This window comes from Pholcus phalangioides, unplaced genomic scaffold (genome assembly GCF_987345545.1).
Source record: "Pholcus phalangioides strain wild (caught in Gottingen) unplaced genomic scaffold, Ppha-v1.0 ptg000003l_1, whole genome shotgun sequence".
Classification (NCBI taxonomy): domain Eukaryota; kingdom Metazoa; phylum Arthropoda; class Arachnida; order Araneae; family Pholcidae; genus Pholcus; species Pholcus phalangioides.
Window position 1 is genome coordinate 13,271,698 of NW_028301596.1, and position 20,575 is coordinate 13,292,272.

The window sequence follows — 20,575 nt, forward strand, 5'->3', positions numbered from 1 at the left end:
TTTCTGGATTTACGCTTTTCTGACAAGGGAATAAAAGCTCAGAATATCGTTAATTTCCTTATCAGAAAATCCTCGTTAGCTCACTTCAACATCGCTTCTGTAAACGATCAGCGTCAAAATTGTTTTTAATGACATAGATTTTAAAAAAAAAGCTTACGCGATGGCAGACGCGCTTGACAGTGGGATCGGACAAATAAATGTTCAAGTAAGTTCTTTTCTAATAACTTACTTGTCAAATTTTGCCATTGACACTAGAGATTTTTGATTTTATTTATTTACATCTATCTTACTCAGTTTGTTTTGTTTATCTCTTGGAGAAGTTCATTGCATCATTAGCACTACAATATATTACGCCATCCAAGTAATCATCACTGTGTAAAACTCAGATTGGATCTATCACTCAGTTATTGGATTCTATAGCAAAACCACTTGTATACAAAAAAGGGATCTAGATTTCATAGGGATGGAGCTTGTTAGATTGTTTTCTAGGAGTTGCGAGAAACGATTTCGCGACCATGATTACTAATTTCTATTGTTATAATGATGCCATTGTTAGATACCGGAAGAAATGAAGGTTTATGGTCTTTAGGCCATGAAATTGAAGTACTTTGTGACTTGAAGACAGTGTGCGGAAAATTCATCAATGAAAATTCACCATTGGAAAACTCACTGACAATAATTCATTGACATAGTGAGTGAGTGGATGAGCAGATGATCAAGAGTGAGAGAATCGCTCACTCATACACCCCCAGAGCAGAATATACTGAAATCTGCTACGAACGTCGCAGAACAATCAGTACTGGAAGGATTTTAAGAAAAGGCGTAGAAACCTCTATTATTAGAATGTTTGCAAACATTTCCAGTTAGCCAAGGGCTTGTTTCAGAACTATGCAAAACATTCTACTTTGGTGCTCATAAGGTTACTCACTCAATGTGTCACTTATATGGTCACTGGCTCACTCAATATGCTCACCAGCTGTACTGTGACCGACGATTGGATGAATGAAAAGGTGAATAATTTTTTTAAACAACTATTTGGAAATTTAGCAACTTTTTTCGGGCATTTGCGTTAGTTCTGTGGGTTAGTCTATGTTGCAACTGCATTATCTAGCAGGTCTTTTCGCCAAGAAAACTCTAATCCTATGATGGTAAGTTTAGATCCATAAGGCTTTTCATTGGAAATTTTGTTTCTAAATTAATTGTGTAAAAGCTCAATCCCCCTTACTGCAAAATACTGAGCATAATCGAGCCATCCTGGCCCTGACACCTCAGTTGAGAATTCCAGGCCATTACTCTCTGAAGGTAAGAATAGTTAAACTAATTAGTAAGGAAAGCTTAGGAAGGACACTATCTCACACCTATAGATATAAAATTCTCCTAAAGATTATTGTCGAGAATTTTACATCTCTAGGTGTGAGAGATAGTGCTCTTCCTTTCCTTACCTTTACTGCAGGGAGTCCCCCCAACGAGGAGTTAGCGCACCAACCTCTCGATGAGTATAAAAAACAATCCTGCCGTTCGGAATCTGCAATTAATTGTAGGTCCCAGTCCCTTGTGTGCAGAAAATTACTGTGGGGCAACAAAAGTTATCAATGATTGTCCTCGATGAGAATATTCTTTAGTTATTTATCATAATAGTCCTTCCAGAGAGCATTCTCAAGAGTATTTGTATTAACATGCATTATAATAAATAAGACCAAATCTCTATAAATAACTTGAGAATAATTCTTATTATTTTACGATAAGAATATTCTCTGGTAATTTATAATAGTAGTCCTTTAAGAGAATATTCTCTGTCCCCTATCTCCTCTCCAAGACCATCCATCCCTTTGGGAAAGAGTGCAAACCATCCCAAGATGGTCTCTCTGGGCAGTCATGTCTGTCTGTCCCCTATCTCTCTTTCCGTCAAGAAGACCGGGAATATTGAAGTTTGTAGCCCACAATATTAAAGTCTAAAGGCAAGAAAACAAAACCAATATGGCTGAATAACACAACTTGCAAAGAAATGGAAGTGACACAGAATTTAAGTATATGTACATTGAAGAAAACAACAGTTCTGTATCTTAGAATGAAGGTGATTGTATAACAATAGCTTCCTTTGTCCAGCAACTTTGAATTTTACGTTTTGCTTTGAACAAATTTCTGAAAATTTATAAAATTTTTAATAACTGTTTAAGGTTTCCATCTGAAGGTCTCTAAAATCTTTATAGCCAAACTTTTAAAACCTCTCATCATGACCAGGAGAATATTCTCGAACTAAAAGTTGTCATTCGGGGGTGATTATACCAGAAATTGCTTTGTTGTAAATGTTTCAGGCAATGAAAACTGACTTAGGATATATTTCATAATATAAACAAAATTAGTAAAAAAATTTAAATTATTTAAAAGAAAAATTAATATTCTTGATTATTCTTAAATTTTCCCATCCAGGAGAATATTCTCATAATACTCTCGTTCCCTGAGAATATTCTCACCTCGCATCTCTACTCACACCTATATACAAAACTATTTATTTGGGGGGAGGCTTTTGTATTTGATTTAGATCAATAAATCAATAAATCTTGTGTGATTTTGATTTTTTTCTTCAGTGTGATACCATCCATAAAGCACTTGAAGCAGTTTTGGATCAAAGAGATGAAAATGGTAATTGCTTGGAAGAATTCCTACAGTCATTTGCATCCAGCTGCTTGGCAGATGAGCTAGAGGCTGGTAATTCACAGGAACTAACATTTAGGAATCAAGAACATCATCCGGCAGAAGAACAAGGCAACAACGCAATCAAATCTGTTGACAAGATTCAGGGGGAAACTTGTAGAGTACCGTTTGATATCATCTCCAAGTCACTTAATTGCACATTCCGTGATGCAAACAACATTCTTCATGATTCCACCATGTATCTCGGCAAGGAACCTTTAGGTATGTTTGATGATTGGTTATTTCTGTTTCCTCCAGGTTTTAACGCTGTGATATTATTGTTTTTTACTTTCATGATATTTGGATTTTTAAATCTGTTAATGAAAGGAAAATTTGTGAAAATGTCAGTTTGTACCAAAGTTTGACAAATTCTAGGTTGACTAAAAATTTGTATTGGAGCCTAAAGTCTTTTGTCAGTGATTACTAGAGTGGGGGAAAAATACACTTAATCTGAATACTTTCAACTGGCACCTAATTTTTTTTCGATTTGTCAAGCACTGGTTTATGCAGTACTTATGTATTATCCAGAACCTGAGCCAAATACCATTATTTCTAAGGAAAAATATCACAACAAGATCAATCTGGAAACACTAAACCGGTTGTGTAGAGAAATCTGGATTTTTGCCAACCCTGGTGCGTATTGCGTTCTTTGGTGCACAAGCTTTCGGCTTCCTGTGATTTCTACATATTCAGACAATATCTAAATTAATTTGAGAGCACTGAAATATAACACTAATGGGTGCTGTTTTCAGGGGGGGAAAACGAAGATATTCATCGAACAATGGAAAACAGGGTCAGAGTGAGAAATTGTTGGGGGGGGGGGGTCAGAATTGTTGCACCAATTCAATGTATCCAAGTTCATTTAATTTTTTCCCCCCAAAGAAAATGTCTCACAGATGACATGAAGAAAAGAAAACATTAAAATTTTTCCACCTGACTGTATTTATTACATCAAAGTATTAAATTTTACATCTAATTAATTTCTTTCAAAAATTTAGCATTTCTATCTATGAATTTCTTAGAGCAATGTGATTATAATATCACAGACAAAGAGAAATTTTACAATCTCACAAATATTATGATTTCTACAGTCTGGGAGTTCAAAAACAGCTTGTTTTCACCTTCCCACACATCTAAATGTGTTGATGGCACGAAAAGATGGAGGCAGTCTGTATATCTATATACTGCCTTGCTGCATCTATTCAGACATGTTTCCAATGTCAGCTAAAGGTCAATCGCTTCAGTTGATCATGTAGATGTCTCCTTGCAATCTCAAGCCATCGGGTACCAGAATATATATATACCACAAGTGACATCAATCTACAGCAATGTTTCCCAAAGTGGGAAATATCACCCGCTGGTGGGCGATGGAATGGTCTGGGGGGGGGGGCAATAGAAGCTATGGGTATGACATAGGATCAAGTGAGTTCTCTTGAGTTGCGGGGTGATGAAAGAAAAAATTCTGAAAAGGGGGCGATGGAACAAAAAGTTTTGAATTGAAAACTACGATCAATGGGAACACTAGAGTGAAGATTGCACACATTGTCCTTCACGATACCAGTCCAGCCATCTGTGGCAAGATCTGATGAAATGAATATCATTGAAAAACTTGGTGACAATTTAGTTAGATCATCTCGTTTGACATCACGAAAGAACAGAGTGAACAATGGCACTTGAGTTAGTTACTGTAATGAAAACAATGGTAGAAAGAGAGCATGAGATCATAGTTCACATGCAGTATATAAGGACATAAGTCCCACTCCCCAGCTGGATCACAGGAACCAATTATCATTGAAAACACCTCTAAGAATCTAAGATATCGTTCTGTGGGAAAACATAAAACAAATTTACAAAAACATACAATAATGAAATATTGCAAGTTCTTAACAGTTTTGGGTAACATTATACACCATGAGAGAGACTCCATGGGATTCCCACCAGGGGTGCCAATCCCCCCCCCCAACATTACATTGTTTGCTTCATTTCAGTACTTTTGTTCTCAGTTTTGACATCTCAATTGCCATTTGTTGTTAGTGATGCCATGTAATTAGCTTGAACCCTTTAAATGTCGTTCAGGTGTTTTTTCAAAGAGAAACTCTTTGGTAGGGTAATGGAATAGAGAACGTTGGTTTTTTGTGTCATTTAGTAATTGTTCTTAAAATTTCTTGATATAGGCACCCTAAAAGAAACAGGGGGGGTGAGGGGGACTGAACTTTTTCTGATCACTTTAGCTTCTGAAAAGCTTTAAATCACTTTAGATAGACGTTTTAACACAGAAATGGTTATAGATCACCTTATGGCCGAGACCACCTTACATAATAATAAAGACTTTATGTCAAAAATGTAGTTGTCATACCTATCAATCCACTTTTCTCTACAAAACTCAAACCTATTTTCTGTAATTTTCAAATACTGGAATCGAACCTGGGAGTCCTTGCAATCTGGGAAAATGCTCTAACCAACACACCAAAGAGCCACAAGTTTCTTTTCCTTCCGATAATACGTAGTAGTGTGATGCACTGGGTAGTGACATTGCATCCTTCTTTATGATTGTGTTGGTTACTTGCCCGAATCATAAGAGAACCTGAGTTCCATTCCCATCACCAATAACAAACTTTTCTTTCTCAAGTTTGTCTGAGCATAGTATCCAGAAAGTCTCCTAAATATTGAAAGTTGAATGATATCAAAACCTTGTTTCACATCCAGCATGCCGAAAACCACAAACTACCCCAAATAGAAAAACTGGTGATGAGGGCTTGGCAAATTCCAACTGTCAGATTGACTAAAATATAGGTAATGGCACCTAAAATACCTAGCTCAGGCAAAGTACATATGCTTGGCTCTCAAAATATTTAGTTATCAAAAGAAAAAAAAGTCTGGGTGCTATCTCTCAAGCCCTCATTTTTTTGCATGCGTTATTATGCGCTGGCATACAGTATGAAACGAAAAAATGTCACAACTGTTGGCAATTTTTACTTTGCCAAGTCATTGCCAAACAGGTTCTGGATAATATGCAAGTACCGTTTAGGCACTTATGTGTCATTCTTTTGAGCAAAAAGTATTTTCTTGTTTACCGCAGATGACAGTGTATGGTCTAGTCCAGTATTATCAGAATCTCCTATCTACTTAACCGAAGAAACTGGCGATATATTACAAGATGTAGCAGATATCGTCCTCTGTAACAAGGTCATAAGTAGCTTGGTTCCTTCTGGTTCCGGTTCCTGCAGTATTACAGAGGGAACCATCCGCACCAACAATTATGAAGTCCCATCGCTCGATGTAAGTACCAGTCAAATAGCATGCAACGGCAATACATTATTCGATAAAACCGTTCCAAACACTAGTCAGAAAAGGCCTCATAAGCCATTAAAAAAGTCAAGTTCCGTTGAAGAACATAAATATAGCCGTAACGTTACCCTTAAGACGAATTCAGAAAAGTGTGTGCCTTATATGTCTTGCCAATTCTGCCATAGGCCTTTTCACTCTATTCAATCTTTCGAATCTCATTCATGCTGCGTTTTTATGAAGCAGGCCAAAAATTCGGCTGTACAAGTGACTCTGTACAAATGTAAAATCTGTAATGTCGCGTACCATAGTATTAATAATTTACAGAAGCATTTAGAAACGCACAGGAGTGTGAAGTGTAACACGTGTGCAGAGGGTTTCATAAGCAGGGCCTCGCTGAACCAGCACATTAAGTACATTCATAACCTCAAGAGTAGTTTAAAATGCCGTTACTGTTTGAAAATATTTTCCAAAAGGTCGTTATTGCTGAGTCATTTGAAACTGCACTGTGTCACCGGGAAATGCAGCAATTACGTCAAGCGCATGAAACAAATTTATAAAGGTCTACATTCTAAATTCCAACCTGGCAGCTTTCGGCAGGGAAATTTTGTGTGCAAAATCTGCAGGAAACATTTCAAATATTATATCCATTACAAGATGCACGAATTGGGACACAGGCGCTACAAGTGCTTACCATGCAATGCAAGTTTTTCGAGCAAGCGACTCCTGCTCAGACACCGCAGACGTTTTCACAGAATCAAAAATGCTGAAGTGAGGAAGTTTGCTTGTAATTTTTGCGACAAAGCTTTCCTGCGGCCAATGCATGTTTTGATTCATCAACGGATGCATACAAAAGAGAAACCATTACACTGCGACGTGTGCCAGAAAAGCTTCTTGAGTAAAACATCTCTGACAAAGCATATGTCGTGCATGAGTCACCAGAAACTGATTAATTTAAGGAATTCTTCAGAGAGCACTGTAGTGAAAAAATTCCACTGTGAGTGTGGGGCATGTTTCCATCAGCAGGATAGTCTTGTCAGGCACATCGTTCAAGTTCACAAGCAGAGCACTAAGTTGTTCAATTGCCCATATTGTGATTACTCAACCAAGTACGAGTTTAATAGAAAACGACACGTTCAGCTTCACAGGAGCGTTAGAAATTTCGTTTGCGAGATTTGTGGTGCATCGTTCTATGAAAAGAGTGGTTTGAATGAGCACACTGCCTATGTCCATTCTGAAAAGCGTGATTTCTCGTGTGATCTTTGCTCGAAAACTTTCAAGGTCAAAAATGCTCTGAAACGGCACATGAAACATCACAGTGATGAGCGGCCATACAAGTGTCATTGCAACAGCTCATACAAACGAATGTCTCATCTCAGACGCCACATGCTTAAAGTTCATAATATGGTCTTAGATGCGAAGAAATACAAGAAATCAAACAACAATTTGTCTGAGGAAGTTTTGAAAAATATCAATACTGAAAAACGAATCCCATCCGTACCGAACACCAGACCTGTCTCTTCCTCCGCAACAGATACAAACGCAGTACTGAACAATACCTTTTCTAGTCAGTATACTTCTCTTACAGATCCATCACAAAATACCATAGCTAGTCATGGTTCTCGTAATGAGGCTTCTGAAATCCTTACAGATAATATGACAGTAAATGAGAATTTTTCCACGCCACCAGTGTTCTCAAATGAGCCAGAGAGATTCAGCTCGATCAAGGAACCATCTTTCGTTTTCATACCTGCTACAGAAGCAGCGGAATTGCATCCAGCACCAAACAATAATTCTTTCGTTACATCTTATACAAGCACCGTTAATTGCTACGGCAATTCTGTAACACCCAATTTGATCCCTGTTACAAACAGACCTGCTTCTGTGGATCCAAACCAACCTTTTTATCCTCTATCTGGTGATTTAACTTCTTTCTCTTTTATCATGACTAACGAGCCGAATCCACAGATGGCAGCTGGGGTTACTAGTCCAAGTCCGGCAACTGTTGCTACGGATTACGTGAATTTTCAATCAAATTCACCCTCATTTTTATATCCTGGTATTCCGCAATCATTATCAAATTCCCTGCCATTTGCCGATGATAAAGTACATACGGATGCAGGAAATGTTGAAGATTCATCCATGAAGACTATCAACGATAAAGAAATCAGTGAAATTCTGGACGAAATGTTTAATATTCCTGCTCCAGATGCTATTGATTATGGGAGTAATCAAGACACGCCTTTAAACGACATCGAATGGATGTCAGATTCTGTCATTGCAAAAATACCAGATTCATGCGTCAAAATGTGTGATTACTTACCAGAATATTGTCTTCCACAAACAGATACGGTCCTTTCGAAAGATCCATTTGGCGTTGCTCAAATCGAGGACATCAACCCGCTGCTGTTGACTGATGATCCAGTTATAAGTAGTTCAATGGCAAGGGAAGATAGCATGTCTAATTACGACTGTTTCCTTAAGTATTAATTTTCACAGAACTGGGTGGGAATTAATCGGAACTGACTTTCGTTTCTTCTCAAGCCACATTGCATGGTTTTAGGTTCTTCATATTTTATATTTTTAATCTTACTGAAGCTAGTTTTTTTTCAAACTGCAGGATGAGTGATAAATTGAAATGTTTTGCGATCAGAATAGGCCAACTAATTTGCAGCTGCAAAAATTTTGCTGGAGCTGTGCATGTTTTGTTTTTGAATCATTAATATAAAGTTGGCCAGTTTCACCTTGTTGTCCAAAGAGAAAATCGGCAGGTTACCTGACGGATTCAGTGCTTTGACTGTTGCTTTTTGTGCAAGAAAATGATTTTTAATACAGGTATTGTTATTGAATAATAGTGTTTCATCCCATGGAATTGCTATCGATCTTTGATGAAATATGTGAATGATTCAGCATTTAACTATGCCAGTGAGCATGGTCGATTTCCTTCTTGTTATGTTTGTGAATTTCCCATATGCATTTCAGATATGTTAAAACAAAAATGCTGTCAGTTTTCTGATTTAACACTTATTCGGCAGCTATGCAGTGCTATTTCCGAAGGACACATATACTTACTGTTATAACTTTTAAAATTCATTTAGACTGTTTTTGTTTGTTTGGCCCCCCACATTAGAGGGGATCCTTCCCTTTTTTAGTTTTTGCACTATAAATTCATTGTAAAGGAAGGGGGCCTCCCAACCTCCAGGATGTGGAGGGCTATGACTGTTTGATGTGGTAAACTACTTATGTTCATGTTTGCAAGAGACCTGCTTATTGATGTGTTATTGATGCTTATATTTTTTTATGTATTGCTACATATCTTTTATTCTTATATGAAGCTCTATATGTTGTTGACCCTGGTAAATGTATCTTTGACAGTAAAAAAGAGAGGAATTTTGCTGGTTTTTTTTTTTAAACCGTATCTCAAGTACCATAATTTTTGGTGTGTAATCCAGTTAAATATCTACCGTTAAAAGTTGGAGATTTGCCAATTGCAGATTACCTTTCAGTTTTCATTGTATGCAACGTGCCTGTTCTGAATTTAGTGACCAGATAGTTGGCAAAATTTCAAAAAAAAAAAAAAACAGTATTCAGATGTAGGTATCACTGTCTTTTTCATTAGAAGCAATGTGCAAAGTTGAAGTTTGGGTGGCAGCAAAGTATGATCAGGGAACATGTCCAGACTTTTTTTTGCAGGATCCTGTTCTTGTGAAAATGGTCATTAATGTTTTCTGGAAAGCGAAACAATCTAGTTAATTTATCGCAAAAGAAATGAAATGCTAAATTTATATACATCATTTCATTAACTTGTATTTTGTAAGGGTCTGGAAAACAGGTCCGAATTTCGACTGGACAGACCCTGATGATACACACAAATAGGAAAAACAAGTTTTTTAAAAGAAATATTGCAGTAGACAATGTTGGATCGGGAAATAATTGAGGCATTGATGCACTAAAATTAAATTTTACAGGATGAGGAAAAAATGTTTTGCTTTCTTTTGAATGCTAGGGGTGGTCAGGTTATTGTTATGGACATCTTCAGAAACTGAATACAGTAGTTACGCACTTAACTCCATTCTTGTCTTTACTGACCTTGTAATATGCAATCATTTTAATGAAACAACTTAATTTCAGGAATTTTTGTGCTTACCCCTTTTCTGATGTGAAGGTAGGATCAATATGTGGTAAAATGTTTCCATCCAAGAATGGGGTGACATATTATCTAGTGATGAGAACTACGATATGAATGATGACACTCCTTCAAAAACCTACCCCACATGAAATTCTATTAAATCTTACTGGGATAATAGTGGGAAATATTGTGATTGAGCAATGATTAAAAATCTGATAAGTGATCGTCACATTCTTATCACTTTTCATGTAATGTATTGATACTGTTAGACTTTTTCCTAAATTAGTCAGTATTCCGCAAATAATGACAACTTTTTGTAATTTTTATTTCTGTGTGGATCAGCTAACAGGTTGACTGTGCTGAAAATTATGGTAATTAGTGATTTGGACTTGCAACTTGTGATGCAAAATTTTTTCTTGCATTCTAAATGTTTTCAATGTTTATAATGGTGAAAGTTTTAAAAATTTACTTTTGGAGCTATTTATATGATATGCAATAAACCGATGCACTCCCGGTCAATCCCTTCATGTCGAAAATATAGCAATATGATTGTAGCACCTGTGTGCATGTATGTTTGTTCTCGATGAAAATTTACAATCTTTTAAGTCATAGTTTACATGAATATATATATTTGACTACTCGTTATCTCTAGATTTTGTTGTGATTCGAAAAAAATCTGAAACTTTCCAAAAAAGATAGATTCTAGAATAATTTTCACAATTTCCCCCCCCCCCCCCCCCCCGAATGCACTTTTTAATAATATGGAATCATGGTTCTGTTTTTGCCTTTATTTTTGTGGTTCATAGTGCTCCAGACAATGTCGATTCAGAGTATCTCTGCTTGAGTTATCGGTAAGAATATTTTGTTATATTATATAAGGGGTGTTTCATAAAGAGGTTGCTGAATAGAGGAATGACTCCCAGTAGGTCAAAAATAAAAGACACGTGTTTAGAGTGTCCTAAATGCATGGCATGAGGTTTAAGAGTTAAAGTTCAGAGTGCTAGCAAATCGAATTGAAAGCAATATTATCACAACAATGTCGAGGAATATGGTCAAAGAACGTAAAATGTGTGCGACAGGTAACCATTGCTATTTACTAAGCATCAACGATATCATTAATGCCAATTTCCGTGAGATGGTTGTGGTGCCAGTTTTACCTCAGTCAAGACGTCACTTTGAAAACAATATACTGGGTCCAACATACGATGCCATGAATATTATCAAGTTGTAGGATACTGAATGTTTTAGGGATGAGATTTCTTCAAGATGATTGTGCAGTGTGAATAATTTATTGCCATCATTGGTAACTGTATCAAAAATGTTCAAAAACAAGCAAAACTTACTTATGAAACGTTCCTTGAACATTGTATATTCATGTTTTTTCTTATTGTTATGGTTTTGGATCAAGTGAATATCAGATGTATGTTTCCAAAGATTTGGAATTCTTCGTAGAATCAACCTGATAAGAACTCTCACAAGTATAACTAGTCTAATGATCAACATTCAGTCATATGTTGTAGATAGTATCTTGCATCGCTTCCCCCCCCCCCCCCATCTGTTTTTTTTAATATTATTATTGAGCTACATCCTTAAAGTAAGATGTCTTTGTTTTGTCAGAATATTTTATTCTCTATTCATTTTTTCCTAACTTGATTAGTGTCATCTGGATAATCAGATAACTGGTTACCATCTGAATACCAGTGGGCCATATCATCTCCAGAGCATTAACACTAAGTTTGTCACTGTTAGTATATTTTCCCATGCAAAACAGATGAATGATTATCTCTGTACTGTGCAGCACAAATACAGCCACCTGTCAGACATCTACATACCATTCAACATATCACAGCCCAAGGATCATTATATTGCTCACTAGTACGAGCTGTATTTTTCTGTTTCCTCCACATTTTATTTCCTCAGCCAAAACTGAATTAACAGGATGGGTTATCTCGAACTACTTACTTCATATTACTGACATATATGATGCATTATTATGCACATATATTATCCAAAAAAAGCTCATTTGTTGTGGAGTGATGCAAGATAGCTATGAATCAAAATGAAACATACTTTAAACGCACAAAAGATTTAGACACGTTTATATGATAGTCATATTTTTCTGCCTAATTCCAAATCTTTCCAGATTCTTTATTCATATATAGGATATATTCTGTGTCATATAAGTCACCATCTTTTAGCACAAGAGAGAATAAGAATATTTTTGAGAGAAGTGTACTTTTTTCTTAAGGTGAGGAAGGAACTTTATTAAATTTTGATCACTTAAATGATCACGATTTCCATAAAACCAAAATTGTCCCATTATTACAGTAATGGCAATGGAATCAGCTTTGAGTTTGTCTCGTGTTACTTATATGCAAGGAAATTTTATTCAACAATTCAGCAAGTTAAGTGCTTTAAGAGAGTGTCATGAAACAGTTTTTTCCGGTGTTTATGTAGTTGCTGAAATTTGTTGATTATAGTTGATGAAATACAAAGAAAAATTATATGTACTACAAAGGTTATCAAACAGTTTGAAGTTGTAGAGAGATTGAGTGACAAACTAATAATACATATTATAAACTCTATTGACCAAGGCACGTGACCAGACCAAAGTTTACTGGTCACCTGCGCCTTTCACTGGTACAGCATGGTTTATAACAGGAAACCGGTCAAACCGGAGATTTAAACAAGCATTTATGACTATTTAGCATTTATTATTATTAAAAAAAACATAAATTTTCTGACAAATACAGCCAAACCTTGTTAGCTGCTTACCAAGTTACTGTTTAAAATAATGATTGTCTTCTATGGCACTATTATATTATTTAAATCTTGATAATGTGTCTCCCCACTCCGCTTAAGGGGGGGGGGTCACTTTTATGAAAGTATGCCTCAACAATTTAATTTTCATAGAAATCACAATTATTCATATAATGTACACGATAAGCTCAACATTCAATCATAAATGGTTTCCCTGCTATTCAACAGAGTATGCCCATCCTATATAAGGGAGGCTGATGGACCTTCAGCACAGGATCCTGGCTTCAAGATAGAAAGGAACCCTGAGGCAGAGACCTCCAATATGTTAATGTGTATCCATTTGTCGCAGATCATTTACAATCATGTGTGATTTTTTTTCTGTTATGAAAGTAAACATTATAGCCTACTTTTTCAATTTTAGTCTACAACGGGACCCTATATGTGCATGGGGCCTCCAGGTCATATCCAAGTGGGCATACATGAAGAGGGCAGAGCATGTCTAATTTGGCCCCAAAAAAAGTTGACCTCTTAATTATTTTTATATTGAAATAAATTTCTTCATATATTCTTTCCTTTCAATTTTGTGTTTTTCTGTAAATTTTGAAGACTAAATTACTTTTTTTTTCTGTAGAAAATGGTGAATTAGGTGTTAATGTGTGCCATGAAAATGATATTTTTTATGCCATTTTCATTGTTCATAGACAATGTTTTGGTAGATAGTGCAGCCTATATAATGCTTTCATTTATAATCATTAAGAAATTATTATAAAAACGTATTCAAAATCTTTGAAAAACACAAATTAATTTTAAAAACTAACATTTATAAAAGCTTTCATCTTTTATGTAAACATGGATATAATTGTTTAAGTTGTAATTTTGATTAATAATTATTTGTTGAATAAATGTAATTCTTATTCCTTTCAATACACTTCAATGTCCTGAACCATTTTTCAATTATTACCGAGATAGTTTTAAACACAAAACTATAAAAGTCTACTGCAGTCAAAATGACCTTATCTTGGGCTTTAGCGATATTCCATGGTCTTATGATGGAAAAAGTAAGATAATTATATATATATACAATTATTTGTATTATTTAATTTAAATTAGTAAATTTCAGAGACTAAACTAATTTGAATAACAAAAAGTTTGTTTTATGTTCATAAGTGCATCAATGGAGGAGAATATATAGCGAGATCATGGCTAACTCCATTTATCGGATCACTTCGCTTACAGAGGTCATATTTTTGCTCCTACAAGAGTGAACCATCAATGAGGTTTGACTAGTCAACACATTATACAAAGGAGCGCAGGAAAGTAAATTGAATTGCACTGGGGGAGCAGGATGAGGAAAAAAGATTCGGAACCACTGCTCTAAGTTAATCAGGGTTCTACTCTACACCAAAACCTCTGTTAAATTGGTGGAGGGGGGCATCTTATTTTTATCAGAAAAAAATTAACCTCTAGAGAGTTGGCCCCTTAATAGAGGTCAACAGTTACCGTCATACACTATGCTGCACCGGTGAAAGGGCAGTGTGCCATGATTGATAGAGACGATTAATTAAGGTTCCACTGTAAATGATTTCTATAATGAAAAAAATGTGCCTTATGGAACTAACAACAGTGATTGTTTCTCTCATATTCATAATTTTATAAAGTGTTTATTAACTGTAAATGATGTGATGGGTGAAAGGGCGCCAAATCAGAATGCCGGCACATTTTATAATGACAAAATAACTGACTTGCGCTGAAGGGTATATTGTGAACCCTCATTAGACAATATTATTACCAGATTGCTTTTTTTTTAAATCACTTGATACAGAAAATTATCCATGCCCAGTTATGCCCAAAATAATGTCTTCCTATATGTTATCTGTTCATGTTTGCTAGTGGAAAATGTAATCAAAAATGTACATATAGTTTGATTGATTGGTTAGGAAAATATTTTCTTTCAGTTGATAATATGTATATTTATGTTGATGAAATTATATATATGTGTATCTGTTATTATTGTTCTTATTGCTTATAAACCTTGGGTTTTACTTCGAAGGTGCATTTAATGGCATGAAAATACTTGAAAAAGCATTTATATTATTTTTCTAGGTATACTGTGTGAGTGTATATGTCTTGAGCTTGTGAAAATACCATGGAAACAAAGTTATCTGGTCATTTTATTTTTAATAATTATATTAAATCATTTCCACAGCTAATTAAGGAATTTACATTTTTCTGTACTTTTTGTATACGTCATGGCTACCAACTCTCCCAAAATTTAGCTCTATCTCCCAAATTTTTATTGTAAAATTAAACTTAAACGCCCCAGAAAAATTCCATAGCACCCCCCCCCCCCCCACTAAATGATGTTCAATGAGCAACATTTCAGTGTCATGGTGGCAACCAGCATTTGCATTGTCAATTACTACTTTGCCAAATCACTGTGAAATGCATGATCAAATTTATAAAATAGCCTAAATCAATCTGACTTTACAATTGCCAAATCGACAAGATGACGTGTGCAATGACTATGGGTCCTGTTTTTTGTCCCGATGTCGAGTTTTTCTTGGCATAATTTTAGTTTGAGTGTAGACGATAATTTAAAAAGCTGCTGAGCAATAATTGAAAAATCAACCTACACATATACCTTAAATATTTTGGCCTATTACCAGTAGTGTTGATTCAGCTAACCAATAATCCCATTCAGCTACAATTTTTTTAGTCCTCTTAGTTAATAGATTCTTCAGTGCGGATTTAGATCACCAGAATTTTTCAGTATGGTTTCACTTGATTGTAGAGGGAAAAATCACAACAGGTTTATTTTTATATATTCATGGAAAAATCTCCCTAATTTTCATTCTTCAAAGTTGGCAGCTGTGACATAAGCAGTCATTTAAAACATATATATGCAACTTACAGATCTGGTTAGATACATTTTTTATATCTCTATTACTTTTTACGCATTTATTTTTTTCGGTGGAATCTGTACTGTATGCAATATCAAACTTATTACAAAGATTTGGAAATTCTTGCACACAGATACGAGTCTGTTGCATCATATTTTTATGATACTGTTGGTAGATGTGTGTATGTAATACTGAGTCATTCGTTGTTACTGTAATTTTTTAATAAGATGCTTACCACTGCTTTATTACAGCACGATAATGTATTTGTAATCATTTTCACCTAATAACTAGTCAATGGTATTGAATCCAGTCTTGTCAGTTAAAAGCCTCTTTCATTCCCACCTGTCAAAGTGAAAAAAGTTTTCTTTATGCCCTTAATTGAAAACTGTAAAACAGATCCATTAAGGTTACCAATAGAACCATTTAATCGTGCTTTAATATGTTGAAAGCATATTTGCAACTGGGTACAAAATTGCACTCAGTCAAGCCACGGTGAGCATTCATTTTGATGCTTTGATCTAGTGATATGGAACAAGTATGTGGCTCAATAAACTGAGGAATTAGCCGCTGTCTGTCGGGGACCTACTTGCTCCCCACCGTGGTTGTAAGCCCCATTGTAACTAATTCTATAATGAGGGTACTAGTTACCAACATGCCAATAATTTTCTTAATGTTCACAATCATAACCTATTGAAAACCTATGGTGAGTCAGGTGGAAAACCAGTACTGTTTATGTTAGGGTTATTAGCTCTCAGACATTAATTTCAGAGCAAGGTCTAATTCCTAAAGGTGATGGAGTGCTATCTAGACGGAAGTTACTATATATGAACAACAGTAATCATATAGTACTTGCTGCAGCATTTTGCTCTCTGTGATGCCAAACATTTCCCATTTTTGGGCCACGTAGCAATAATTATCGTTTTGGGTCACGAAAGAAAGCTGCTTATAAGGCCTAATTTGCCATTATTTTCCAAATTAATTGAGCCAAGCTATTTTCTTCACCCTTCAGTTATAAATAACGCACTTGAAACTCGCCCGAAACAGTATTAAAAAAAATCATTCATCTATGCTAATTTAAAATTGTTTTTTAGAAAACAAGTTGGACATTCTCTGCACCAAATGAATGAAATTCAGGAAAATAACAACTTACATTATTATATATATATATACAGGGTGATTATGAAAAAACTATCCCGACATATGGGCCCCTAACTATCATACCATTCACAGAAACTGAATGAAATTTTGGCATAAGGTATTTTGATGTATGCGCTCAAGAATGATATGGAAAACAACAGTGTCACTCTAACAGTTACGGTTACAGTGAGAAAATTTCGAAAATATCAAATGGCAACACCAAGTTTTTAGTATTGGAATGTGATCTCCATTGTGAAAAACCCTAAATAGCGTTCGAACGGCAACTGTAGCATGAAAATCACCGGTGGTAGATAGGCTAAAAGTGAGGACAACCAATAAGGACAGAGAAGCAGCATAAAATAAAGCATTTTATTGTGTTTCACAAATTTTCCACATGACCTTGTGGAGGACTAATCAGGCTGGGATCTCAGCCGAAGAAACGGTGTGACGAATGAAACAAACATTAATGCTCTGGTGCACAGCAAAGTCCTTTTTACTTTTTCCTTGCCTAGCTCCGGGGATTTTCGTACTACAGGTGCCATTCCAACGCTATTTAGTGTTTTTCAGTATGGAGATCGCATTCCAATACAAAAAACTTGGTGTTGCCATTTGATATTTTTGAAATTTTCTCACTGTAACCGTAACTGTTAGAGTGACACTGTTGTTTTCCTTATCATTCTTGAGCGCATACCTCAAAATACCTTATGCCAAAATTTCATTCAGTTTCTGTGAATGGTATGATAGCTAGGGGCCCATATGTTGGGATAGTTTTTTTTATAATCACCCCATATATTTACCAACATCGATGTTAATCTCTCTTATTATCTTGTGGTATTTTATGTATGTAGGCATGACACAATGTTTTATTCTGAAATATCTAATATTTTTTTCTGTTATGGTCAAATGACAACATTTAGTCAAAAAAAGAACGTTAAATATTTAGTTATAACTTTTCTTTTGTCAGTTGTTACTAGTTCATTTCATTTTATCAGTATTTTTTTTTTTGAACAACACAGCCATGTAATCATTGTTTGTTGTGGCATTTAAAGGCCATTTCTTCCATCTAGTGAATGTGTGACATCTAATGGACCATTATCAAAGGAAAGAACCATCTTCTCTTTCTTTTGTAGTCATTTTTTTTTCTTATTTGTTTTTTTAAATATATAGATGTTTTTTTTCTTTTTAATGTTGCAGCTAGTCTTGTGTCGACTTTTTTTTGAGAACAAAATAACCCAAGTGCCTTCTAGACATTTATTTCTGTATTGAGTATGTTATATCTAAACAGCATTTTTTTATTTTTTAAAAGCTGTAATATTGTATTTTTTGATGTAACGATATGGAGATTATACTTATTATTACTCCGATAAAATGTTAATAAATGATCAAATATTTCTGATAATTTTCTTGTTTATCATTTTTTTTGTATGAAGTTATTCAGTAGATGCGTTAAGGTTCGAGTCCGAAGTCGAGCATCTCCATGAAGCAGCTGTCCGCTCTGCACATTGCTCGGTTGTGAGGCACTGACCACTTGGTGAGGCGACGGACCAGTTGCTGCCTACTTTGCAAAGATGCCAAACATGGGAGAGAAACAGATTTAAAAAACTTGCAGAATTTATTCCACAGATATTTTGCGATAGTGATAGGGACTGAGAGACATCTAGGCTCTGTCACACTAAGTGATAAACTTTGTCTCAGGGAACTCGGGTACCTCCAAGAATCCTATTGCAAATAAATCCTTATTGCAACTTGAACAAAATATATATACATGGGCAGGTGCATAGTTCATTCATGCACATTGCAGCGAAAATGATGATAGCGGTAAATGTATCACAGATAATTTGGGAGAGGGGGAATTCTTGAAATCTGGGCCACTACAGTTTTTTTGCTGATTAATATTTACAAGGTGGGTGTACTGTTAAGAAGTAATAATTCAATTAAATGAACGTGAAATTTCTCGGAGAAAAAAAAAAGTTTCAAATGAAGGGCCTGTGTCATGAGCAGGCTAAACCTGATGGAGGACAAAATTTGGTATAAATGTAGACATATTGTCAAAAGTAAATACTCTTGATAATATGTCTATGTTAAACAAGGGGGGCTCTCATAGATTGGGTAATAATGTGGCTTCTGTACAAGATAGGAACAATAACATTTGTAAATTTAGTATGGCGAGGCTTTTTGATATCTGCTTTGTGTAGAATCCTCATGTTTGACACTTTTCATAGTTTGTGGTTTGCGTCTACAACCAGTAGAAAATATTGCTATGGAGTTATCACCGAACATGCACTAAGTGCTCATTGAATTGAGAAAAATGTAGAAGATCTGGGTACAATGTGAAGATCATTTTTGGAAGGAACCAGGCCTCAGCTGGCAATCAAACCTCTGCCTCCTTGCAATCTAGGCAAATGTGGTGACCAATATGTTACAGAAGCACTAATATCATTCATTTCCTTCCTTGAAGCATATATATGCTGAACAAGACTGTACATGAACAGTTTTACCTATCTTAGCAAAAATAACTGAAGTCGATAATATATTTTCCTTCCAAAAATCATCTTTGCACACATCATCTTTATGTCACCATGTGGTATGTGTCTAATGCCAATGATGCACAGTCCTGGTCCATTGCCGTTGCGGTGGTCTAGTGGTCATAATGACGGACACGCATTGCGAGGATCCGGGTTTGAACCCCACCATCACTGCAGTGGTGGCCGGCTGAAGTTGGTTTCCTGTGGTTCCCAACTTCGAGGCGCAAATGCGAGCCGATCTTCCCATTGAAAATTCTCGCCACAGAGAGCAACAACCTTACAACGATAAATTATTCAATCATTACACTTCAATCATACTTAGAAAAACTGGTGGAAGATGGCAGCACTACACATAACGAAGTTCAACAAACTACACATATGAAACAAACTTCACGTCAGGTTTCACTATACGTACACGCACATTCCCGCATGTACCAATTCGTTAGAGGTTCTGCACAGGAATATGGACGAGGTGCATGTGTGGTTTAGTAGTAGTCCTGGTCCATTGCCACAAAGACAAATTACAACCACATTACTTTCAAGAGTGTCAGAATTAATTATTGTGAAATCTAACTGTGCATTTATGTATGTTTTGTGTTCAGGTGCTGCCATCTATCTATCAAAATACAAAATTGGCAATGAATGGATGATATTCTCATGAGTACAATTTAAATGTTGTGAGAGTCTGTGTGCAAATGTTTTTCAAAGGGAACGTTACAAATTGTAAAATTTTACTTTAAGTTAATTTTGTTGTATTTTACATCTACACCGGGGGGAGGGGCGGTCTTCAACCTTTCGGACACAGCGGAGCAAACTGAAACGTTCCACAAAACCCGGAGGTCACCAACTCCAATAATTTTGTGACATCTTAATAGAAGGGGCCAATTGTGGGCCCGAGTTAAATAGTGACAAAAAATAACTGAAGGCCAAAGATAAACAGCTTTTTCTTTTTCAGCCCAAGATATCAAGGAAACATATTTTCTGGATATTATGCCGAGGAGAACTCGGACAGAAAAGTCATTTGATCTTTATCGGGACTTGAACCCAGGCCCTTTTGCAAACCAAGTAGCATGGTCACGATCTATCTCTGCGTTTACCTCAGCATAATATCAAGAAAATATCTGTTCCCTTGATATTGTGAGCTG

General features: G+C 35.7%; 1 protein-coding gene across 1 annotated transcript; it reads left to right on the top strand.

Moving 5' to 3' along the window:
• The first annotated feature begins 82 nt into the window (after positions 1–82).
• LOC149088122 (uncharacterized) lies at positions 83–9,545 on the top strand. The gene is made up of 3 exons (XM_089244659.1): positions 83–205; positions 2,589–2,916; positions 5,774–9,545. Exons 1-3 carry the CDS (start codon positions 161–163, stop codon positions 8,467–8,469), a joined length of 3,069 nt encoding a protein of 1,022 aa, XP_089100785.1. The 5' UTR covers positions 83–160; the 3' UTR covers positions 8,470–9,545.
• Positions 9,546–20,575: the final 11,030 nt, after the last annotated feature.

Bases quoted from the DNA above. Each gene is read 5' to 3' on its own strand.
- LOC149088122 (XM_089244659.1), top strand. From the start codon at position 161: ATGGCAGACGCGCTTGACAGTGGGATCGGACAAATAAATGTTCAA. The intron at 206-2,588 runs GTAAGTTCTTTT...TTTTTTCTTCAG, and splicing joins TCGGACAAATAAATGTTCAA to TGTGATACCATCCATAAAGC. The intron at 2,917-5,773 runs GTATGTTTGATG...TGTTTACCGCAG, and splicing joins TCTCGGCAAGGAACCTTTAG to ATGACAGTGTATGGTCTAGT.